The sequence below is a fragment of the Pseudorca crassidens genome, chromosome 20 (genome assembly GCF_039906515.1).
Source record: "Pseudorca crassidens isolate mPseCra1 chromosome 20, mPseCra1.hap1, whole genome shotgun sequence".
NCBI lineage: Eukaryota > Metazoa > Chordata > Mammalia > Artiodactyla > Delphinidae > Pseudorca > Pseudorca crassidens.
This window is the reverse complement of record NC_090315.1, coordinates 33,457,639-33,483,244: the sequence shown is the minus strand read 5'-3', so window position 1 is coordinate 33,483,244 and position 25,606 is coordinate 33,457,639. Positions and strand designations below refer to the sequence as shown.

General features: G+C 51.3%; 1 protein-coding gene across 5 annotated transcripts in view; it reads right to left on the bottom strand.

Moving 5' to 3' along the window:
- The window catches only part of SLC6A2 (solute carrier family 6 member 2), a 37,815-nt gene extending 15,126 nt beyond the window's left edge, over positions 1 to 22,689 (bottom strand). Inside the window, exons 1-5 of one of the 5 annotated variants that reach the window (XR_010938903.1) lie at positions 22,397 to 22,689; positions 21,557 to 21,884; positions 10,878 to 11,009; positions 9,906 to 10,143; positions 637 to 775 (exon numbers count right to left, since the gene is read on the bottom strand). Coding sequence is in view for 4 of the 5 variants with exons in the window: in XM_067718214.1 (XP_067574315.1) it covers positions 637 to 775; positions 9,906 to 10,143; positions 10,878 to 11,009; positions 21,557 to 21,884; positions 22,397 to 22,657 (1,098 nt within the window). In the remaining variant the exon portion in view is untranslated. The other 4 variants (XM_067718214.1, XM_067718215.1, XM_067718218.1 and 1 more) reach the window with 4 other exon arrangements.
- Between the last annotated feature and the right edge of the window lie 2,917 nt (positions 22,690 to 25,606).

Below are 25,606 nucleotides of genomic sequence, written 5' to 3'. Positions count from 1 at the left end.
ATACTCCACCATGAGGTGCTGACTATGGGGGGCACTGTCACCTAAGTCAGAATGCCAACTCTGGCAGGCTCTCCTAGGTCATCAAATCCTGTGCTCCTCTCTCCAGGAAACGTAGACCCTTGCGAGCACTCTGCACTGTGTCAGAGGATGCCCCAGGATTCACCTAGATATCTTCTGGAGCATTCTCATTTACTCAAAAATTCAGAGGTGGGAACAATCAATTTTATGGTGAAGGAAATGGTTATATGCTAGAGAAGGCTGCAATATTTGCATGCAGTTTTAGTCCAGAATTTAAGATTTATCAAACACATGTCAACAGGTTGCTTTGGGCTTTTTCCAGAGACCCTTGAGGTGTCCCGTTCCCTGGTCTCTGCTATTAGGGAGGCTTTGGTGGGAAATTGTGAAGAACTCTGATCCACTTGCACTCCCTCATCCTACTGCTGGGGAGTCCTGGGCTTAGGGAAGGGAGGGGATTCATCTAAAATCTCCAGCAAGCCAGTGGTAGAGCTGGGGTGCAAACCCAGGTTTTGTACTTCTAGCACCACCTTTTCTTTTCACCAACTACCTGTTTATAGGTAGAAAAAAACATCTTTTTTGAGGCCAACCTCCCAACTGAAAGAGAAACAAAGATATTACCTTTCCTGATGTCTTCACTCCTTTCCAGAGGCTAAAAAACAGGACGATGACGACGACAATCAGACAGAGCAAGAGCTGCCACTGGGGCAGGCCGATGTCATGAATCCCACTGCTCTCGTGAAGGTGCAGGACGCCACGTCTGCGGGGAGGAGAGGGGAGCGGACCGGGGAAGATGGTGTCGTCAAGGAGGATGATCAAGGCCTCGACCACAGGCCAGTCCTCGAAAGTGCACATTGATGGAGACAGGCCCTCAGCTGCCCCCGCTACAGCCCTGCATCACTTGGACCTGCCCTGCATAGTCATGGCCTGTGCCCAGCACCTCCCTGCCCTGGGCCAGCAACTCATCTGGGGAGAAGTCCCCACCCAAGGCTGCTTTTTAAACGGTAACAGAAGCTTTCAACATAACAAATATCTCTTGAGTGCCACCTGCAAGCCAGGTCCTAGGGAGATGGTAAACAGAGGAAAGGTCTCTGCCCTCATAGCACTCATGGTCTAAAGCAGTGGACACTGGAACATTTGGCAATGTCTGGAGATGTCTTTGATTGTCACGACTTGGGTAGGAGACATCTAGAGGATAGAGAAGTGGGACATCCTATGATGCACAGGACAACCTAAACATCCTATAAGGCACAGGACAGCCTCCAAAATTCCCATGTTGCTGAGGTTTGGAATCCCTGGTCTAGAGACTGAGATAAGAGTAAACTTTTCTCCTATTTGGGAATATCTACCCCAACTAAAGGTATGTGTATCCTCTGCTTTAGCAATTCCACTCCTGGGTGTTTGCCCAGTAGAAACATTGTACATATGTTCACCAAAAGACATGGTCTAGAATGTTCATAGCAGCATTATTCATAACAACCCCAAATTGCAAAATAAATATCTATAAACAGTAGACTACAGGGACTTCCCTTGTGGTCCAGTGGTTAAGAATCCGCTTTGCAATGCAGGGGATGCTGGTTCGATCTCTGGTCAGGGAACTGAGATCCCACATGCCTTGGGGCAACTAAGCCCGTGCGCCTCAACTAGAGAGAAGACTGCGCACTGCAACGAAAGATCCCGCGTGCTGCAACTAAGAACCAATGCAGCCAATAAATAAATAAATATTAAACAAAACAAAACAAAAACAGTAGACTACATAAATTATGATATATTCATAAATTGGAATATTATATAGCAACTAGCTCCGTATGGATGAATCTCACACACCTAATTTCGTGAGAAAGAAGTCAAAACTGAAAGAGGACTGCTGGGGGCAGGTGACAAGGCTGTGGACAAGCAGGTGATGGCTCCAGCCACATGGAACTCCTGGGTGACAATAGCTGGTGCAAACATTCCCCATCTTGAGCCCTTTTCCTCTTCAGTAAAATGGCTCTCGCGAGGCTTACGTTGCAGAATGTGAGACAGTGCCTAGAACCCAGGAGATGCTCAGCGCCAATGGTCATTGTAACTATCATTCTGACTGAGTCCCAGCCTTCAAGGAGCAGCGGGCATTGGCAAAGAAGCTAAGGAGTGCCCAGAAAACTCAGCCAAGGGAGTCCCTGTGGCGGGCTCCACTGAGGGGCTGGCTGGTGCCTTCTCTGCGGGCCTGTGGGAGAGCCGGTGAGTTGAGAAGGGGTGGCCAGGTGTGGTAGGGGCAAGATGGGGAGAGGGAGGTGGGTGGTGACAGGAAAACAGAGGAGTCTGCAGTGAGCGCTCAGGAATGAATGAGCAGAGCTGTGTGGCTGATCAAGGCCCACAAAGACCCGTGTCCCCATCTCCAGGACGGCCTTCATCCCCACTGCCCCCAGGCAGGATGCTGTGGACACAAACTACTCACCCTGCATCAACTTTCCTGAGCAATCAGTCTCTGTGTCTGGCCCCTCCTAGCCCTAGCTCTTGGAAATCAGCTCAACCAACACCCCCGTCCTCATGGCCCGATGCCAGGCCAGACCCATATTCTGTTCCTCCAGGACTACTGTAAAAAGCTCCCCATCCTCCCACCATCCCAGTCTCTCTACCTCCAGTCAGCCTCCTTAAATCTACAGTCTGTGCTGCTGTAGAACCATCCGATTCATCTGAAGTTGTGTTCTAACTTTGTCACTCTTCTGCCCCCAAATCCTCAGAGGCTCCTTATCACCTAAAAGAGTGGTTCTCACTGGGGGCGATTTTGCCCCTGCTTTCCCTGGACACTTGGCAACAGCTGGAGACATTTGTGGTTGTCACAGCTGGAGGGCAGAGGGGTGTTACTGGTGTCTAGTGGGCAGAAGCCCGGGATGAGGCTAAACGTCCAAAATGCACAGGACAGCCTTCCCACCGCAATTATCCAGCCCCAAATGTCAAAAGCGTCAGCGCTGTGGAATCCTGGGAGAGAGGATAAAGACATGTGCCTTTCAGAATCGGAGGCCTTTCTCAGTCGCCCTGTACCAAGGGCACCCCATGCCTTGCCACACCATGCCTTTGGCTCCTGGCGACCACCAGCCACTTGTCATTCCCGAATTATATGAAGCTCTCGTCACTCTGGGCCTTGGAACCGTCTGTTCCTTTATGCCTAGAACACACTTCCTGGCCCAATGTATCTGCCTGGTGAACTTCTGTCCCTGCTAGTCTCAGCTCAAAACTGAGGCCCTGGCTGAGGTCCCTCTCCTATGATGAGAAGGAGGGAGAGAGTGGGAGAGGGAGGGAGAGAGAGAGAAAGAGAGAGAGGAAGAAGAAGGAGAAGAAGGGGAAGGAGGAGGAGGGGGAAGAATGGGGGAGAGAGAGGAAAAGGGAAGGGAGGAGGGGGAGGGGAGGAAGGGGAGGGGAGGAGGGGAGGAGGGGAGGGGGAAGAGTAGGGAGAGAGAGAGGACAAGGGAAGGGAGGAGGGGGAGGGGAGGAAGGGGAGGGGAGGAGGGGGAGGAGGGGGAGAGTAGGGGGGAGAGAGGAAAAGGGAAGGGAGGAGGGGGAGGGGAGGAGGGGGGAGGGGGAAGAGTAGGGGGAGAGAGAGGAAAAGGGAGGGGAGGAGGGGGAGGGGAGGAGGGGGAGGGGAGGAGGGGAGGAGGGGAGGGGGAAGAGTAGGGAGAGAGAGAGGACAAGGGAAGGGAGGAGGGGGAGGGGAGGAAGGGGAGGGGAGGAGGGGGGAGGAGGGGGAGAGGAGGGGGGAGGAGGGGGAGAGTAGGGGGGAGAGAGGAAAAGGGAAGGGAGGAGGGGGAGGGGAGGAGGGGAGGGGGAAGAGTAGGGGGGGAGAGAGGAAAAGGGAGGGGAGGAGGGGGAGGGCAGAAGGGGGAGGGGAAGAGGAGGAGAAGCATGGGGTTGGGGAGGGGAGAGGGGAGGGGAGGGGAGAGAAGGGAAGGGAGGAGATTGGAAGAGAAGAGAGGCCGGGCATATCTAAAAATATGGAGAACCAGAATCAGGTACTGAGCCCATCTGACTCTTAATCCTGCTTCTTCCCATTTCTTTCCATACGGGCCAAGTATTGAATGGTATCAATAACCATTTGGCCAATTTGACTGTTAAAATCATGAAAAAAAAAAAAAGGCACTGAACCAACTGTGCTTGCCCTCAAACGTGCTAAAATGACTCTAGAATCCAATCAGATGGCCGAAACGCCTCCTAACCGGCCCAGGTGACCCACATGTGTGTGAGGTCCACTTTCAGCCTTGCAGTGGTTGTCTAGATATTTCATCAGTGAAAAAGCCAGACTCCAGAGCTGATTTCCAAGAAAAGTGAATCCAGCCTCCTCTCCCGTAACAGGCCGAAGTCTTGGGGATTAGTACAAGTAACTTTGTTGTTTGTTGTAGTTTTCCAGCAGTTTAATGAAAATGAGTCATCGTGGAGCACACGGTCCAGACTTTCCGATGTCTACAGGCCAAACGGGCTCAGATCTCACTTGACATTTAAGTGCAAAGGGTTAGTGTTGGGGTGGAGGGAGAGTTCTCTTCCCCACCAGGAACACGCAGCGGGTAGAAGTTTTCTATTCCCTGAGCGTGTTCACCAAGGGTGCCCTTTTACAGATTAAGTTACAGAGCCTCGGGGTTTCCTTCAGCCTTGGGCTATTTGGCCTCAGGCCTAGAGCCTGGGGAGTATCGAAGTTTTGTTCCCTTGAATGATATGTTCAATCTGTCAGCTTAAATAAGTACAAGATGGCAAGAGAATCGGCCAGCAGGCTCTGAGGAAAGCAAAAAAAAACAACTAATCTCTTCAGGGTTGGTTGGCCCTGGGAGTCCTACCTGCTGGGTCCCCAGACTGAGAGGGGGTAACTTTTAAAGCAGAAGCATTTAGATAAAAGGGCCATTAAAAACAAAGTGAGAGAGTGGCATGGACATATATACACTACCAAACGTAAAATAGATAGCTAGTGGGAAGCAGCCACGTAGCACAGGGAGATCAGCTCGGTGCTTTGTGACCACCTAGAGGGGTGGGATAGGGAGGGTGGGAGCGAGGGAGACGCAAGAGGGAAGAGCTATGGGAACATATGTATATGTATAACTGATTCACTTTGTTATAAAGCAGAAACTAACACACCATTGTAAAGCAATTATACTCCAATAAAGATGTAAGAAAAACAAAAGAAAGCAAAAACAAATCCAGAGGCAGCTCATGACTTAGATACTGAGAAGCACACAAAAGCAGCTTCAGGGTGAGAAAGAGATGCATGAGAAGGGCTCTGATCTACCCACAGACACTCCTGCACTCCTGTCCCGAATACACCCCACTGGAGACTCTGATGGGATGGAAGAGAAGACAGGGGAGAGGCCTGTGGATGGGATGAGGGCCTTAACTCAGACGGCCCGGGTTCGGATCCCAGCTCTGCCACTTCCCTAAAACCTGTACCACTACATTCTTATCTGGAAAATAGGAGTAATTCCCACCTCCATGAACTGCGAGGACTAAATGGGACTTGGATATGAGAAGATGCTTGGTGCCTGGCTCACGGCAGCTGTGAAGCTTGGGGTGGGGATGTACTTAAAAGGATGGAGGAGGGGAAAGAAGGGGGAGGCAGGGAGGGGATAGGAGCTCTGTGGAGCAGAAAGCTGTAGAAATAAGTCTTGGATTCTGCTCCCCACAACATCCCCCAAGCCCCTTCAGCCCCACATAAGAGAATGTCATCTTCTTCCACCTTATTCTGCTCACAGCCAAGCTGGGAGGAAGTTTAAGGCTGTAATTAAAGCAACCTGGGTTTCAAAACCCAACTCACTTCTCCCTTCGGCTGGGGCAGATCTGCTGGCTATGAAGACGTCAGAGAAGGAATCAAATAATAACTAGACTAGAGACAAGGCTATCATTTCCCATTTTAATTTATAAGGACGAGGGTTGCCAAGAGCAAAAAGAACGATCATGTTTTCTTCCTTTATCATGGGATGATAAAGGAGAAAGCATGGAACCAATTACATGTATCATGCAGCACCCTCAGCTCCACTATCCTTTACCATCTCCTAGTCCAAACCACACTTATAAACTAGGAAGGCCTAAAACCTCCGCCTGCAAGGTCCCTAAGGGTTCTGGGATTGTCCGAGGCCACACCCCTAAGGAGAAGAATAAAGGAGGCCCTAGATTTTCCATGACATGGTCCTGTAGGCATGTTAGCCTGAGCCCACTAAGGATCCTATTCTGTTTGAGATGGGAGAATGCAGTGGCTAAGACAGGGGCTTTCAACCTTGGCTGGATATTAGAATCACTGGAGGAGCTGTTAATACAAATCTCCACGCCCCACCGGCTGCACCCAGACCAATGAAATGAATCTCTGGGTGTGGGATCCAGGCATCAGTGTGTTTTAAAGCTCTCCAAGTGGTTCCAATGAGCAGCCAGTGTTTAGCATTGCTGGGCTAAGAGCCTGGACTTCGGAGCCAGACTTCCTGGATTCAAACCCACTTCAAATGTCACTTCCAAATGCATGGCTGGGATATAATCTAAGCTGGATAAATGTTAGTTGTGACTATGACAGTATTTTGGAATAATAATAGCCGTTTATAATGGCTAGAATCCAATATAACACAGAAGTTAAGCCTGCAGACTCTGGAGTTTCACTGCTTGGCAAGGGAGGGGCCAGGGTGAGGAGAGTGAGGCTCCTGGGGGCAAAGTGTAAGGGGGCTCCCACTCTTCGAGTCCTGTAGCTGCAAACCGTCTGGGTCCAAATCTTGGCTCTGCACAAGACTAGCCATGTGGCCATGGGCCAGTGATTTACAGTGATTTATTCATCTGCAAAATGAGGCCGCGTCACATATGCAGTGAAGGTAAGAGTTACAGAAACCTCATCAGGTTGGTGTGAGGCTTACACTGAAATAACACATACAGAGAAGTTAGCAGAAAGCTTGAGGCACACGGTAAGTGATTAGCTGTTGATGTGATGAGGAGAAAGACAGGGACGATGGTGTTGCTTAGATGCTTACTTTAAGTAACAGCAGTCCTTCAGATCCGTCTGGGGCTGTAGAAGGATTTTGAATTCCATGACAACTGTGGACCCTCTCCCCACAAAATTCCCAAATCTACATAATTGTGCACATGCCTGCTGAAGTCTGCAGAAAACACAGATGGGGGTAGGTGGACACACAGGTCCAGGACCCTTAGCAAATTCTCCGCCATGGCTCACTGAGGGTAGTTCCTGGGCCCTGAGAACCCTGACTCCTCGAGCCCCAGGAGGCAGCAGACTTTCCAGAGGCCACCTGTAACCACACCAAGGCTCCTTGGTCATGCTGCACCGAGATGGCAGGAGTGGAAATGGTCCTCAGGAACCCCACTCTCTGGATGATCAGGACTCGTTCCAAGGTCCTTAGCTGAGGGAATATATAGGACCAAAGCAGAGTGGCCCTAAGGTTTTGGTGTTGGTGAATTTGTTGTTTTCCATCCTCTAGACCTGCACTGCCCAATATGGTAACCACGAGCTATTTACACATAAATGAATGAAAATTAATGAAGTTAAAAATTCAGGGCTTCCCTGGTGGCACAGTGGTTGAGAGTCCGCCTGCCAATGCAGGGGATGTGGGTTTGTGCCCTGGTCCGGGAAGATCCCACATGCCGCGGAGTGGCTGGGCCCGTGAGCCATGGCCGCTGAGCCTGCGCATCCGGAGCCTGTGCTCCGCAACAGGAGAGGCCACAACAGTGAGAGACCCGCGTACCGCAAAAAAAAAAAAATTCAACTTAGTCACGCTAGCCACATTTCAACTGCTCACTAACCACGTGTGGCATGTAGCTACTGCACTGGGCTGTGCAGACATAGGATATTTCTATCACGGGGAGTTCTCCTGAGCAGGACTGCTCCAGACCAGCAGACCAAGCCATGCCCCGCCCCTCCCCGCCCCGTCCCCAAATCCAGCTGTGGCCCATTGAGTTATGGCCTGTGAGCTAAGGATGGTTTCTATCTTTTTAAAGGGTAAAATCAAATAAAGAATATGCAAGAGACCTACGTGGCCCACAAAGGCCCAAAATATTTCCTATCTAATTTTTTACTGGAAAGTTTTCCAATCACTACTCAGACCACGTGTACCTTGAGAGTGAGGTTTGAGTGGGATTTACTTGTCCTGCCCCACAGTTTGTACCAGGGACTTTCTGCTTAGCTGCTAACAGTTGCGTAGGGGTTGCTAAAATGGGACTCACCCCCGCCTGAAGCATAAAGACAATAGATGCTACATTCTGAAGAGACCATGCAAACATCTGAAATAAGGTGACTGAAAACAAGTTGACTATTACCAACCTCAAGGACTTAAAAGGACGGAGTAGAGGTTGAGAGGATTCTAGGGAGCAACAAAATAAATAATGATGGCTATGGGTTAAAACCACAGAATAAAATAAATACCAATGAGCCCATACTGATAGAAATGAATAAATGAGTAAACAAACGAATGAATAAATAGGGGAAAAGGGACTTTTCTCTTCAATTAATCTAGAGGGAATGATGGGACTAGAAATCACTTTAGATCAACACTATAAATAATAATCCTTGTTTGCAAGACTCACTGAAGGATGGTAAGAACTGTGGGCAAAAGTCTGATGACAAATGAGATATTTGCATAACCTCAAAGTAACTTCCCAGAAGACACTTACTAATCACAGAGAATAATGCTACCTCTGCACAGGGGGAAGCTGGTAGATAGCACTTTAGCTGAGTGATCAAGGTCAACATGCCTAGTAATAAGAGACTGGCATCCTGTACCCTCTGATATGATGCACCGAGAAGGACACAATGTCATTTCCAAGTTATTCTTGCCAAAAATGTCAAAGTCAGTCTAATCAGGAGAAAACAATGACCAACCCACACTGAGGGCTATTTTATAGAAAAACTGACCAGTGCTCTTCAAAAGCATCAAGGGCATGACACTCAAGGAAAGACTAAAGAACTCTCACAGATTGAAGGAGACTAAGGAGATGTGACAATTAAATGCCACATGGGACTCTAGGTTGGATCCTGGACCAGGATATGACATTAGTGGGAAAACTAACAAATTCAAAAATAGTCTTTAGCAGGTTGAGTGTTAATCCATGTTAATTTTCTGATTTCAATCATTGCACTATGGTTGTATAAGGTGTCAACATTAGGAGAAACTGGGTGAAGGGTCTACAGGGGCTCTGTGTACTACATTTGCAACTTTTTTCTACCTCTAAAATGATTTCAACATAAAATGTTTCTTTTTTTAAAAGATGTTCTGTCTTCTACACCAGTCAGTGCCTCTCATACACATAGTCCAACTAATTTCTCTGAGCTGTACACAGCTGGCCTGCCTCCCGCTTCCTAAATCTCACTCACAAACTCTGGCTACTTTCACCCATGGAAGCCCCAGAGAGACAGCAGCACACGGTGGACCAGGTGACAGCTTCAGGATCAGATTGACTTGGGTTCACTGCAGCTCCATCATCTACCAGCTGAGCCCTTAGGTGTTCCCCTGGCTGACTTCATCAGTTCTTACGACACCTCCTCCTAGAAGCCCTCCCTGACCACCTGCACTAAAGTTCCTTTTCCCTACACAATCACTGTGTAGCACTGGTTTTAGTTCCTTAAGAGCACTTATACTCCCTAAAATGTGTTTGATTTCCTGAAGGGCATGTTCACGCTGTACAGCGTTCTTGCTTCCTTACCTTTTTGCTAGTGTGTTGTCTCCCCACCCCCATTCTGCGCCAGAACACAAGCTCCTCAAGCTTAGTCCACGGCTGTATCCTTGGCTTCTAGCCAGGATCATGCCTGTGGTGGCTGCTGAGTACACATTACAGTGACTGGCGTGGCCCCCTCCCCTTCTGTGGTTTTCCTTAGCATTTGGCTCAGGTCCTGCCCAGCACAGGTCTCGATGCGCCCGTGTGAACAGGACAAGGGGTTGATGACTTACTCATAAAACTCTGCTGCCGGCGTGAACTTGTACTTGGAGTACGTGGTATGGTTGCCCAGCACGGAGCTGTTGAGGAGCTTGGGGTCGGTGCAGTTGGGGCTGTTCCAGGCATGGCCGCAGTCAGTCCAGGGCAGGTTAAGGGTGAAGGAGGAGAAGAGGTAGTAGAGTGACCAGGCAATGATGACATTGTAGTAGAAGCCAACGTAGAGTGCAATGAGGATCACAGCGTAGCCAACTCCTGGGTGGGGGGCAGAGGGGGTCAGGCAGGGGCTTCCTCAGAACCACCTCTCCTGGGGAGCTTGCTCCAACCATTGCACTACCCGACCCCCCACACCTCTCTTTTTTTCTGTAGCAGATTGTCGGAGCCCTAAACCCCCTAGGGCCCCACCCCCCATTCCTTTGCCTGAGGGCTCTCTCTTGCCCCTGGAGCCCCTTCTGTCCACTTATCATCAGGCAAGGCGAAAGTGCCAGGACATTTAATGCCCCAGGGAGCAGCCGGGTCGGGCGTTGGAGCATAAGTATCCCAGCTCCCCCCACCCCTTGGGCAGGATAACACTGAGGCATGATAACATTCTCTCCCAGCGGAAGGAAGCCCCTTGCCCACGGTGGAAAGGCACGTGATCCACTTATCATGTCTGCCATGGGAGCAAGAGGGGAGAGTAGTGGTATGTGTTCTGGGTACTTCTGACACTTCTATGAGTTTTTCCCAATCAGGAAAACAGATTCCCTCTGGTTACTCAGCTGTACAGCCTGGACTGGAACCCAGATTTCCAGACTTTCTAGGCTAAAGCTGTCCCTGACACCCCCAACGCGTTCCGTGTAACTTTGAACGGTGGACGTGCTTGACCTTGCCAATAACTGTAAATCTCGAGAGAGCTGGTCTACCGCAGATCCCACCTTTGGAGCAGATTCTCCAGGGGCACACAGAAGTCTTTTAGAACAACCTTTGACTCCCCCAGATTCCTTCTTTACCTTTGAAAAACGGGCAGATCTTCCACACGGTGGCTGCCCCTTCCCGGTTGTACTGCCCCAGAGCCAGCTCCATGTAGAACAGGGGCATGCCGGCGATGATGAGGAACAGGGTGTACGGGATCAGAAAGGCACCTGGAAGACACAGAAGCAGAGTGTGAGCCCCTAGATCCCTGCTCAGCCTTGGGCCTGCCCCTCAGAGTGTGTGGACCCATGTCAGCCAGAGCTGTGAGGGTCCTCATTCATGGCACCCGGCCACTTCTCAAGGGATGTCTTGTGGTAGGTAAATCAGAGCAATTAATACAAATAGCCATAACATAATAATAGTTATAGCAGTAGTCATAATCATAGTCATAATAGTGAGGTTCTGTGCTCAAATTAGTAAAATCTGTGTTCATCAAAGCTAAACAGGCTTGGGCTTCCCTGGTGGCGCAGTGGTTAAGAATCTGCCTACCAATGCAGGGGACATGGGTTCGAGCCCTGGTCTGGGAAGATCCCACACGCCGCAGAGCAACTAAGCCCATGAGCCACAGCTACTGAGCTTGTGCTCTAGAGCCTGAAAGCCACAACTACTGAAGTCCGTGCACCTGGAGCCCGTGCTCCACAAGAGAAGCCACCGCAATGAGAAGCCTGCGCACCGCAACGAAGAGTAGCCCCAAACATGACCTCACTGGATTGTCCTTAGTCTCACATCAGCTCACAGAAATAATCAGAGAGGGTCATTATTTCCCCCCAGGGGAAACTGAAGGCAGAGAAGGGAGTCGAATTGGTTTTGTTTGCACTGTTGCTAAGTGACAGAAGCAGGATTCGCATTCATGTCTTCCAACCATCAAGCTCATTCTGTTACTGCTGGCTGAAGGTAAACAAACACCGGATCAAAGAGGTCAGAGGCTCAAGTCTCTGACCAGGGAAGATGCCCACCCAGAACACTGCCGAAGCTACAGGGAGCCCTTGGCAATGGGCAGCAGCAAGTCCCTGGGAAAATTCCTGGTAGAATTAGACACGTCTGAGTTCCAGAGACAGTTCTCAGTACGCCTGGTAGCCTGGGGTGAGCTTAACGGGCTCTGACGCCGTGAGGTGACTCACAGGGGTACTTGCCACGTCAGCCTAGGCTGCTCCTTGGCCTGGTGCAACCGGAGGTGGCCAGGCCAGATCCACACTCCTCCTGCCATTGGCCTTTGGCTGAGATGTCGTAACCTTGGAAACCAAACACTCTCTGACCCGCCCGCACTAGGAAAGTGCAGAAACCGGGAAATGCGTAACGATGATAATATTAGGAATATAATATTCCCTACTGTGTTCCCAGCACTGTGCTCCATGCAATATCTCATTCCATCTTCACAACAACCCTAAAAGTATTACTACCGCCATTTTACAGATGTGGAAACCGGGGCACCAGGCTAGCAGAGAACTGTGGCAAAGTCGCACGCACCCAGGGTCAAACTCCCCCAGCTACTCAGACTGTCAGTCTCCACTTTCCTCCCAGGGCTTCTCCTCAGGAAGCCCAGGGCTCTTAGGGACAAAGCATGAAGTTTTGGCTGCAGTGCTCTGAGATCCAGTCCTTCTGAAGCAGAAGACGGACTAGCAGGGTGGGCAGTAGGGAAGAAACCACTGGAACATGAGTATCTCCTATGTATCAAGCAGGGCACTGGGCACTGGACATCTGTGATCCCATTTATCCTACCCAGAAACCATCTCAGGTGGCAACTGCTACACCCATTTTTCAGAGGAGGAAACTGCGGCTTGGTGACTTGTCTAAATTCACCCAACTGGTCAGTGATAGATCTGAGATTTGGGCCCAGGTCTGCCTGGCTCCAGAGCTCCAGAGCCATTCCCAAAATATTCTGTTGATTCCAGAATATCCCAGCCTCGATGGAGGACATGAGTCTGCATAGAGGCTTGGTGGAGGGTGATCTGAAACTGGGACTCTGGGGCCAGCTGAGCCAGCTGGTCTGCTGGTCATGGGCTGCTCCAAGCCTCCAGCCCCTGCTCCAGGCTGGACTTCTTTGAAACGGCCACATGCTAACCTCTCTCTTCCCCTCCTCATTTCTACTCTCAATCTCCACCCTTCTCTTTCCCCACACAGAGAGGGCTAGTCTGGCACTAGAACCCACGTCTGTTCACGCTGGTGATAGCAATGCCGGTGATGCTGATGGAGGTCGGGGTGGTGGTGGTGACGGTGGAGCTGGTGAAAGTAACAAGTACCATTTATTGAGCTCCATTATATGCCAAGCCACACACTAAGTTTTTGCATAATTATTCCTTTAAAACCATCCCTGAGAATTACCACCAATCCCATGTAAAAGATGAGGAAACTGAGCTTTAGAAAGGTCAAGATGCTTGTCCAAACTAGTAAATATGCTTGCTTGGCTCCACATCTGGATCTGCCTTGTGGCCACCTGTCACTGCCCTTGGGGGCCTGGAGCCAGAGAGTAAGGGAAATAGCTGTATTAGAGTATTTAACAGGCCTGAAGACTGAAGTCAGTGGTCTAAGGGACAACAGGGAAGGAAGAAGCCAGGAGTCATGGCTCAGATCTCAGCACCGTGGTTTGCCTCTGTCAACTAGATGTTCTTTTCTACAACCAGAGGAAAAAGCAATGTCAGCCAATTCACCAGGGATCTCCCATTGGCCAGTTTTCTCAACTCTAACCCTCTGGGTGGCACTGCCAACAGGTAGGTAAATTGCCCAGTTGTAGGTAAATAACCCTCTTGTGCTGGCTGGGAGTTCCAGTGGAAGGAGAGGAGGAAAGATTATGGGTCTGCACAAGCCCAAGACTCTTCCAAGTGCGTCTGATGCGGGGCAGCCAAAGCTTCAGGTGGTAACAGATGGGGAACGTTCAAGAATGTTGGAATGGCTGAGTATGAATGAAAACCAGAAAGCTGCCCAGTGGCCAGTGTCTTATTCTAAAAGAGGACATCGACCAGGGAGATGGCCTAAGCCCCCTTGCAGAAAGATCTGGAGGAAGCCAGGACAGAGCTGAAGAGTCAGAAAGAGGTTTCAGGGGTGCCTGAGGTCAGCTAAGGATGCTTCTCCTAGAAACAGCCCTGCAGCAGCTCCTGGGACACCGAGGCTGGTTGCAAACTTCCTAGAAGGTACTGCTCTGCGAGGCCCATAAGTGCCACATTCCCACGGCCCTGCCTCATCTCCATGCGTGGCAGTGTAAGCTTCATCCAGCCTCATGCAGGGCCAGAGAGCTGAGAACCTGAGGAGCTACAGGCCCAGAATCCTGGCTCTGGAATGCTCTGGCTGGGCTGACAGGGGCAGACCTCCCGAGGGTCTCAGCTCCTAGGGGTCTCCAACATCCACACACGTACACAGATGCACACCTGTACATCTTCATGCAAAGGTACACACGGATTCTGCACGTCAACACACTCACATGAACACAGGAAGAAAAGACTGTCAACTGCGAAAGGGACTCCGACCCGTGGCCTTTGGATGAATTCAGTAAGAAAAGCATCTGTCTGGCACACACTGCCTGATGCCGCCCCGCCATTAGAGAGGAACCCTACTGGTCAGAGAGGGGCTCTGGACTCCTCTGTGCAAATGTCAAGTCCTCAGAAAAGGGAAGCCAGTGGTCACTCAGTTCAGATGGGAAGTGCTGGAGCAGACCCCTGGTGGGTGAGGAGGACCCCAGGGGAGAGGACGGGATGCCTGTGGGAGGTGGCTCAGCGAGAGGAGGTGTGGGCCAGGCCTGGTGTGGGGGTGGAGAGACTGATCAGGGAGGGGCTGCAGGAGGGAGAGGAGGGTCCCTGAGACCTCACTGGCCCAGCTTCCCAGTTGGTGGAGGGTAGGATTCCTCAAACTGGCCACATCCTGATGTATTAAGAAGTGAAAACCCACAGGACCGTTCGCCTGGTGCCTGTAGCTCAGCTATGGGTGGTCACTGCCCGTGGCTTTCACCAGAATTCCAAGAAAAAGTTGGTCAATGCCTACGGTAGCCAGATTTGTCCCCGCTTCCCAGGTACCCCAAGGGTATAGACATCAGGGTGCAAAAGAAGGTGAGATTTCAGTAGAGACAGGGCTGCATGCAGCAGGCCCACCCGACTTGTAGAAATGGGGACAAGAGCACCGGTGGAGACTTACCCTGCGATATCCACATATTTAAAGGTGACAACTCAGGCCACAGCTGTTAAGCCAAACCTGCTCTGTCATCCTACCTTGACAACTCAGCATGGTTCTATTATAAAGTTCAAATCTGGAATCCCCAGTTCTTGGAGCTTTGCGCTGGAGTGTGGAGGCCTGGGGGGAGCCCGCACCCTGCTTCATCCCCACCTCAGCTCCAACCAGCAGTGTGTGAGGCCTTTTGCACGTACGTGTGGACTCTTGTGCCCACATGTCTAAGCTCTGTCCACAGCCTCTGGCTTCCCCTTGGGCCTGGGGCTGTGCAGGCCTGTAACACAGTCCAGGCTGGGGAAGCAGGGTCCAGGTAAGAGGACCTTGTAGACTGGGGTGGGTGGATGTTGGAGTGTTTGGGCAGGGAATTCCGGAGTCCAGGTACCTGGAGTTTGATGGGGGTTAGAATCAGTGCTCTGGGTGGGCAGGCCCTCTCAGCCCTGGCGTGGGGGAGGCAGAGAGGAGGGCAGATCAGGGCACAGGGCCCAGGGCAGACCCCCTGTCTCTGCTCTGGACTCCTGACACAGAACTCCTAAAACCCTTGTAACTTCCTGTGTGATGGGGGTGACAGGAGCATCTTACGCAGAGCTCCTAAATCCCTGGGAATTTTCTGGGTGATGGGAGTGTCTTTTCTTCTAATGAAGCCACTCTTGGTGGGCTTCTAGATGGGGGCTGGTCCCCAGAAAGATCAAGCCATGATTAGAGGCTTAGGACTTTCAGCCCCACGCCCACCCTCCAGGGAAGGAAGAGGGGCTAGAGATTGAGTTAATATCGATCATGCCCTTGTGAGGAGGCTTCATAAATATCCCAAACGTAGGGGGTTTGGTAAGCTTCCGGACTGATGCACTGGCGAGCACGTGCACATACTGGGAGGGTGGTGCACCCCAACTCCACGGGCTCAGACGCTCCTGCACCCAGGAACCTTCCATACCTCACCCCCTGTGTACATCTTCACCTGGCTGTTTACATGTACCCTTCATAATAGCCTTTATAACAAACTGGCAAATGTTTCTCTGAGTTCTGTGAGCTGTTATAGCAAATTATCAAACCTGCAGAGGGGATCATGGGAACCCCTGATTATAGCCGGTTGGTCAGAAGCACAGGTGACATCTTGACCCTTGTGACTGGCCTGTGAAGTGAGAGAATTCTTGTGAGACTGAGCCCTAACCTGTGGGGTCTGCACTAACTCCAGGTGGTGTCAGAATTGAACGGTAGGACACCCACCCCAAAGTTGGAGGATGGGTTGGTGTTAAGAAAAACCCCACATATTTGGTGTCAAAAGACGGTAGAATGTGTACAAAAACGGAGTTTTCCTGTTACCCCCTTGCCTCGATCTGAGGCAATCCTGGCCCCCAACCATGCTATTTATGGCTTTGTGACCTCGAGCCAATGTGACTTCTCTGAGCTTTGGTTCCCCCTTTGTAAGGGGGGATAATACCTGCATCACTGGTTTGCTGTGATCATTAGAGATAACGGAGGTGAGGTCCCTGGCACTGAGGTGCTCTGTAAATGGGAAGCATGTCCTGCCATCACACATCTCTAGTTCTGAGAGAAGGACAGTTGCAGTGAGGAAACATGCTTGCTCCTCTGGTAGATTAAACCCCGCCCCTCTAAGGAGGTCAGTGGGGGTGAAATTCAGGGAAATTGGAGTTGAGGCTACCCCTCCTGTGACAATTCTCCCTCCGTGTCAACTTTGCAGGATCTGACTTGATTCTTACTAATGAAGCTCCTCAAAGATTCTGGTTTCCCACCTCTTCCTTCCTGGTCTCTTTAAGAGGAACAAATTACAGGGTGTTTGGAATGGTCAGAACTATATTAGAGAAGGAAATATAACTCACAAAGAACAGAGTGGAACCTCACCTCCCGGATTTGGGATATAGTACCTCCAATAACAGAATTGAAAATGACGTTAACTTGTAGAATATCTGTAATAGACTATGAACTCCCTAAAGGCAGGGATTGCCTTTTGCTCACCTCTATATTCCTGGCATATGACAGGCATTTAGTAAGTGGGGTTTTTTTGTTAAATAAATGGATCCCGGCAGTGACTCACACAGAGGATTGCAGCTAATGAAAGCCCCGGGGCCTTTCTCCACTTGTGCTGTGGCCTAATCCTTACTTAGGCAGTTGGGTTTGGGATCACAGGGCAGGATGTAACATTTACCCCTATGAAATCCCACCTTGTTGAAAACAGTCCCTCTAGATCTTTTTGGCCAGCTCAGAGCAATGGGCCAAATCATGCCGGTAATGCCAGATCACAGTCTCAGCTCCAGCCCCTGATGAATGCCTCCTTCCTGCAAACTTGTTAGCCGAAGGGCCATACCAGCTGGCTGGCTCATGTACATCTGAGCTGAACCATCAGCCTCGGGCTTGGCAGGCTCAGGGTGTAGATGGCCCCCTGCAGCCAGGCCCAACGCGAGGGCGATGAGTTTGCAAACTCCTGCCTTTTGTACCCGTCACCGCCTCTTACTTGACCTCAAGAACCCCAGATATTTTGGCCAAGAGGATTCCCGAAGGTCTGTGGGTACCTGAGACCCTGAGCTCACTTGAGGAAGGAAGGGAACCCCATTTGGGACCCAGAACTACATATCTCATGGGACCCCATATAGGAATGTTAATCCCCATTTTCCAGGTAGGGAAAAAACAGTGGGATAAGGTTAGGCTGTTAGAAACCCCAGGCCCAAGTGTGACCACTTTCCAGCCTTATATCCCTTCTAACTTCCTCTTAGAATCAAATCTGCTCCAAAATCAGGACCCCAGCCTACTCCTGTATCTAGCCCGGGTCTAGCAGTTAAAAATCATTGAACAATAAAAATAACAGCAACAACTTCATTTATTGAGCCCCTACTACATGTCAGACACTGTTGTAAGTACTTTGCTTATATTATATCTAATGTCATATCACCCTGTGGGGAGAGGCAGTCACCTTCCTTTTCTGCACATGGAAACTGAGGTCCAAAAAGGACGAGTGCCTTGTCCGAGGCCACACTTCTGGGAAGTGTCAGGCTCAGATTCAAACTCAGGTCTGTCTGAACTTAAAGGACATCTCTCTGACAGCTCAGAGCTGTCAGCCGGACACATCTCAAACAGAAGCGTTCATTTACAAAGGATAATTCAGAGTGGCCTCTTCCATGGCAAGGAGACAGACACGGGGACTCGATGGATCCGTCCACTCCTCCCTGGGGACCAACACAGGCCTGGCCCAAGACCACAGGAGCGGAGCACCTTGGAAAGAGCCCCACTGACACCGCCTCCCTGTTTGAGAAGGTTCTGAACAAAGCCTTGGAATTTCCAAGAGTGGCTTTCCCGGCTGGAAGGAAGCCACTTGCCCCCGTGCATCCCAGCAGCTGGCTTATGGGAAGATGTTCGGACAGGTTGATCTTTCTCAGTAACGCATTCAAAAAATATTAGCCAAAAAAAAATATATTAGCCAGGGGCCTAAACTATTGGCACTTTTATCATTTCAAAACATCCTCCAGTCTGGGCCAGCATGAACAGCTGGACTTGGAGGTTACCGTGTTAATATTGGCACCAGAAGAGAACACAGCCTGTTAAATAACAGGGTGCGTGAGTCCTGGCTTGGGTGCAGTGCTGAGCCAGGCGTTGGAGAGGGACGGATCTTGGGGGTCATCCAAGCTCACCTCCAGCTGTAGCGGGGAACTTGAGCTCAGAGAGAGTGACAGAGATGGGATTTGAACTTGGGTCTTTGGGCTGCTTCTAGAATTACAGGATATCCACCTGCCAACCTGCTTGCCCATCTCTAGGCCTGACTTTATAATTGCTGGATGAGAACTGATCCACAAGGAGCAGCCAGGAGGTCTCAGCAGAGACAAAGCCCAGAAGAAGCCAGCCGAGCATCCCCTGGAGGGGTGCAGAGTAAGAACACCTCAGACTCTGAGATGTGGGACTGCACTGCTCCATTGTGCCAGCCGTAGACATCCTAGCCAGAAATGGAAATTCACTCGTATAACCTCCCCACCCCGTAGCCTGCCAGCCACGGTCTCCATAGCCTGGCCCCAACTTGCCTCTCCACCCTTATCTCTCCCGGCCTGCCCTTCAGCCAGTCTGCACTCCTAATCTCAGAGACCATCCCTCCTGCATTCTTGAGCAACTAGTACACCTGCTCCCTTCCCCAGGCTTGTCCGCGCTCCATCCGTCCCAAGGAGCTGAGTTCCAACCACACAGCTCACTTCCTCTGAGTCTTTCCTAAGCAGCCTCTCCTCAGGCCTTTAGAGCACATGACACCTCTCCCATCCATCTCGCGCATCATCGCAAGGATGTGAATAAGAGGTGGCAGCTATCTTTACTAAGGCCGTACTTCATGCCAGGCCCTCCACAGCATTATCACATTGAGTCCTCACAACAACCCTCTGAGTTGAACACCATTGTTTCCATTTGACAGATGAGGAAACAGAGGCTTGGAGAGGTGCCCAATGTCACACAGCTAGAAGCTGGAACCCAGGACTCCACAGCCAGGGCTTCTGATCTCTAGGTGCCAACCCCGCCTCCCACCAGCACAGGCTGCCTCACTTTGTTAGCTCCTGCCGGTGGAGTTGGGGGTTCTGCTGTTCCTGGGTAGGCATTAGGTCTCTGAGGGCTTGAACCATTTCATTCATTTTTTTCATTCAACAGAAGTTTGTCGGGCACCTTCTACCACATTGCCAGGATCTAGCCCTTATCTTGGGCATTAGAAATACAGGCATGAAAAAGCCACAGTCTCTGCTCTCAATGTACCCCCGTCTGTTTGGAAGACAGACTCACAAAGAGACAAATGACTCAACGACTCAGGATGGGTGATGTGCAGGGCTAGCAAGCCTAGGAGAGGGAGCTTCTGGCCAACTTCACCTAAAAATTGGAACGTGTGACAAATGTGCTGTGTTTGGTGCCCTGGGCGCCTGGTACAGACTACCTTGCATACAGCAGGCGCTCTCAGTTGGTGGCGGTGGCCAAGTGAGCGGACAGTGTGAGTGAAAGCCCCAGAATATCCATCTAGCTGATGTGTTCAATTGGCCATCTGGGGTGCTTTTAGTTTCAACAGATACTTATAACAATGGAAATGATGGGTAGTGCATGACAATGAAGCCCTTAGATGACTAGAGCTCCTGGCAGGCAGAAGTGGTGGTTAGTACATCTAGGTGACCCCTGCAGAGCCTAGCACTGTAGCTCATGCCAAGAGGAACCCAATCAGTATTGCTGATTGATGACAGAAGCTTCTGCTGTCTAGGGACACGCAGCCTCGGACAGTCATGGAGGACATGCTAGACAGAGTGTCCTAGGTTTTCTTAGTCTGTCTTTCATTCCTCGTCTCCCTGTCTGCTAAAAATACAGAGAATCTGCATTTCCTCCCTCCTTGAGTCCAAAGGGCCAGAATGCTTAAACCTGACCAGAAACTCTTGAGAAGATGCAGCAGTCAAACAAGGAAAAGTTTCACCTCTGGATCATCTGTTTTCCATTCCTCACCCAAAGCAAGTGTCCAGAGTACACACTGAAGCAATCAGCAGGGGCCCAGACCCTATGGAACAAGGTCATGAGCTTTCCCTCCAGCTCCAAACCCTCACCCTACCTCCCTCTGACCCCCTGGAGTCCTGAGCCAGAGCCCCTGCCAGGCAGATGGCCCAGTGGATAGAAAAGTGTTTCGGTTGCTGGTGGCCACCCCTTTGCCGACTTCTTTCTCTGGGTCATTTTCCCAGGCTCTCTACAGGGTACTCCTGAGCTCATCCCAGCAAAGGGGGCAGGTCTGGGGTGGTTTGGGCAGAAGCTCTCAGGAAGGAGTTAGGGCTTTAGGCCCCAGGATCCTGCCCCCTGGGCTGCTTCGCCCAGGACTCTGCCCCCTGAGTAGGCTATAGTTGATTTCAAGGCTCTCATCCCAGGGCAGACAGTAATCGGTCACCCAGCAGGGGGAGGGGGAGAGAGCCTGGTTGCTGGACTGGGGTCTCCTCCAGACCTTCCTCCCACTCCACCCTGCAACGTGGCCAGGACCCCAGCAGGTAGACGCTTCATCCCAATCACCCAGGCCTCCTGTCTCAAGGACCAGGCCAGTTCTTGGTACCCACTGATGCAATCCCGCCTAGGCTGTGTGCTCTGGTCCCTCCAGCCAAAGGACCACCAACCCGAGAGTGGAGTTCTCTCTGCCACTAGCTTCTCTTTATGCGTCTCTGTTCCAGGGTTTCTGTCCCCAAGGGAGCAGGGCCTCCCAAGTGCCTTCAGGGTACCCAAGTCCTTTATCAAACCTGGAGCGCTGGAGTTGGGGTCACCGTGGGCACTTTCGGCGCCCAGTCAAGAGCTCTCCACCTCCCTTCCTGCGGACCATCAAAAAGTCAGAGTTCCTCACCCAACCTGGTCCTTCCACGCATGCGCCTATCACCGTCCAAAGTCATGCCTCGATTTCCCTGTTCCACAGGGGACTCCTTTTTCCGTGAGCCCTATCCAGTCCCTTCCTGCGTCCCAGACTTGCCCTTCCGCCTCCTCTTCTCCTCCCGTGTGTATCCCAGCTCCTCTCCCGGCCACCGCTGTGGACTTCAGGTAGCCTCCCAAGTACAAACCCCCAGCCCGTCAGGGGGCTCACCTCCGCCGTTCTTGTAGCAGAGATAGGGGAAGCGCCACACGTTGGCCAGGTCTACGGCGAAGCCGACCACCGACAGCAGAAAGTCGATTTTCTTGCCCCAGGTCTCCCGGGGCTGCTCGTCGCCGTCGCGGGATGCCAGGAGGCACTGGACGCCGTTGCGCTCTTTCACCACCAAGAGTTCTGCAGCTTTGCGCTTCCGCTGGGGCTGCTCCGACCCCGGGCCCGCCCCGCTGTTCTCAGGCTGCACCTGTGGGTTCATCCGCGCCAGAAGCATGGGTGCGGCTGGCGAGAGGGGAGTCGGCGATACTGGGAGCACGCCGAGACTCTGCTGGAATAAAAGGAAAAGATGCGGTCACTGGGCCCTTCCACCCTGCCTGCGCCTCCCGAGGCCTCCCGGGAGCGCCGGGATACTGTGGTCGGCGCGCGCTGAGCGGACGCAAGGTTCCTAGAAAAGGGCGCGCGTCTGTTGGAAAAATTTGGAAGCAGAGGTAGTGGGGCGCCCGACTGGGACGGCACTTCGAGGTGGAGACCACCCCTGCCGCCCTAGGGATCCTGCTAGGCACCCCGCAGCTCTTCCCTCATTCACCCGCTCTCTCTTGTCCCCAAACGGCGGAGTTTGGACACGTCCAGGCAGAGATTTCCCAGGGCGGTGACCCGGCCGGGTGCAGCTGGCTGCCCCCTACCCTCGGCTCGGGTCTGAGCCACGTCCGAGAGCCCCAGGAGTCTCCCCGGACACTTATTACCTCTGCACTTCAAACTCGCTGGCACCCTACCTCTGCGCATCCCAACCTGGGCCTCCCCGGCACACCTAGCTCGGTTCCGCGCGCAGGGCGCACTCACGCGTTCGGCGGCGACGGGATCCCGGCTGCCGTGCGCTCTGCCTTGCCTGCTCCGGACCCGCCTCGCTTCGCCTCGCCTCGCCTCGCCAGGCTGTGGGGCGCGGGCTGGGGCTGGGCTCCGCCGCGTGGCGCTCGGGCGCGGCCTGAGGAGCGCTGAAAGCGCGGGGCGGCCGGCGGGGCTCACGCTGGCTGGTTCTGACCGCGCCGGGCGGGGGCCGGGCTGGTAATGTAGCCTGCGCCCCAGGTAACGCGCCGATTGCATTAACCCAGCGCCGGGCCCGCTCTGTCTGGAGCCTGTTAGCGCTAATGGAGACTGACAGCGCGGCCGGGGATGGGCAGGGGCGGGAGCGCGGCGCGGCTCGGGGGACGGCGGGAGTCCCGCTCCCGGCGACTCACGGGACCCGGGCGCCCATTCCCGTTGCAGCACGCACTGGGACACCAGACTCAGCTCCTGGGGGCACCAGGCTCTGACCTCTGACTACGGGAAGAGAGCGAGACTCTCAGAAATAGTATCTAAGTCGCGGGGACGGGGAAAAGACTGGGGAGATCAACGACGGTTCAGTACCAGCTCTGTCATCCGCCGCAGGCCACTTAAACCACCTGGCCAGAGTTTCTCCACCAACAAAATGGGAACGTTCTGTTCAGTGCCTAGGAAGGCACACTGAGGGCCTGCAGGCCATTGGGTGGGTTTTGTTTAGCTGGCTCGAATTGAAAGGTCACAACTGGGCACTTACTCCTTCGTCTGTTTGTTATGGGCAGGCTAGCAAGGGATTTGAGGTTGTGACCCCTGTTGTATGAGGCTTAGAGTCGCTATTCATTCATCTATTCACCCATTCATGCACCCCTTTGCTCACGTGTTCCTACATATGCCTTTTATGTGCCAGGCACTGTTCTAGGCTCTTGAGACACATTAGTGGACAACTCAGTCAAAAATCTCTTAAAAAAAAAAAAATCCCTGACATGATGGTGTTTACAATCTGTCATGGGGAGTCAGGGGAAAACAAGAAACATAACAAGTAAACACATTATCATATAGTATATCAGAAGGTGATCTGTACTATGAGAGGATAGGGAGTGCTGTGTGGGGGGAGGGTGCAGTTGTAGTGTGACCAGGCAACTTGAGAAGGCGAGTTTAAACAAGTAAAGGAGTGAGCCATTTGGACCTGATATTCATTCATTCGTTTACCTGTTGGTTAATTTATTCATTCATCAGTAGATGCTGATCACCTGCTATATGCCTGAAGCGTGCTGGCTGGTGGAGCTATGGAGATAGTCCCTGGCTTTAAGGAGCTCTCAGTCCAGTGTGCAAAGAGTTGATCACAAATCAGCGTGGTCAGAATTAGTTGTGACCACAAGGGTGTGGAAATTGGGCGCAGCTGAATTAGCGAGTAAGGGGTGGGGTGGTGATCCAAGAAGGCCTCACAGAGGTGACAACTCTTAAGCAGGATAGGTAGGAGTTTGAATAAGCCCAGGCACACTGACCTTTCTTTTGTTTAAACATTCCAAGCTCAAACCCACCTCAGGACCTTTACACTTGCTGTTTCCTCTGCCTGAGTTGTTCAGGTCTCAGTTCAGTGGTCCCTTCCTGACCACTCAAATTTAAAGTGTATGCCCACTCTCTATCACATCACCCTATCATCCTATTTTATTCCTTTCATTACATCACTATCCAAATTTTAAAATTTGTTTATCTATTATATGTCTCCTCTTGGTGGCTTTTGAGCTCCATGGGGGCAGGGATCTTGGCTGTCCTATACACTACCATATTCCTAATATCTGGAACATACTAGGGCATCAGTTATATAAGGTGAATGAATTAATGGTGGTGCATGAGGGTGTTTAGAGCATTTTCATCAGGGTGACCAGCATGAGAGATGTCCTCTGTGAAGGATTCAGAGAGAAGAGAAAGGGAAAAATAGTGGGGTGGTGGGTCAGCCTTGGCCTTCTGGAGGCTGATGGTCAGAGAAAGGAGGAGGTTTCAGGAGGAAAGCCTGGAACCACACCCATCAAGGACGTTCATCTCCTCTGACCCGCAGACCATTTTGATAAGCCTGTGAGGAAAGCAGGAATGGAATCATCTTTCCAATCTGGGGGTCAGGAAACTGTGGCTGTGAAGTCTCACAGGTTGGAAGTGACAGAGTTGAAATGAGAACCCAGGTCTCCTGGCTCCCAGCCTGTGTCTCCTCCACCAGCTTATGGATGGAGACACTCAGAATCTCTCTGGGAGTCATGTTCCCCTCCTCTCTTCTACCCCATGTCCCATCCAACTGGTCCTGAGAATCCCACCTTTAAATCTGCTACGAAGCCCCATTCCCACTGCTGCAGCATCCCCACAGAGGGTCCCCACCCATCGCCTTCCACTGTAGCAGCCTCCTCGCTGGTTACCCTGTGTCCGGTATCTTTCCAGCCACATGATATTCACCAGCTGCCAGAGCCTTTTCTAAAACTCATCTGATCACCTCACTCTTCTGCATAAAACTCCTCTGAGAGACAACAACACATCAACGTGATTTAATTAACCCTGGATTTGAGGTAATTTTATTTTCTTCTTTATACTTCTCTTTATCTGACAACTTTTCTACAATGAGCATTTGATACTTATGCAATCAGAAAAAAGATAATTTCTTAAAATCTTCCAATCTTTCCAAGATAATATCAAAACACCTTCAGCTGTTCAGACAAGATTCTGCCTGCCTATTTAACCACATCTCTTGCTATTCCAATTCTCTCCTCATTCTTCTTAAAATTCCTTTACCATCTCCAAATTGTGCTTTATTCTCCAGCAACATGAGAGATACTCAACTATTAATGGTTCCTTGGACACCTTGTGCCTTTTTACACTTCTGGATTTTTAAGTAGGCTGTCCATCTTCCTCTTGTCTACCTGGAGAACTCCTATTCATCCTTTAAAACCTCAGATGTCACCTCCACTGTAAAGCCTTCCCCGATAACCACCTCCCACAATAGAGTAAACTCCCCCATTATATTGCTTTGTATTTTTGCCTAGTACTTTATCTGTGTGACTTCCCTACTAGGGAAAAGGACAGTACCTGATATATCCTGTTACATAGCTTGCACTCCAGAAATGTGTGCACAACAGAACTAGGTGAGATCTCAATTGTTGGCTGGGTTTGGTTGGGGTTTTTTCTGTTGGTTCTTCCAGAAACAGAACCTGAAACAAAGAATTGAATTCAAGACGTTTATTTAGGAGG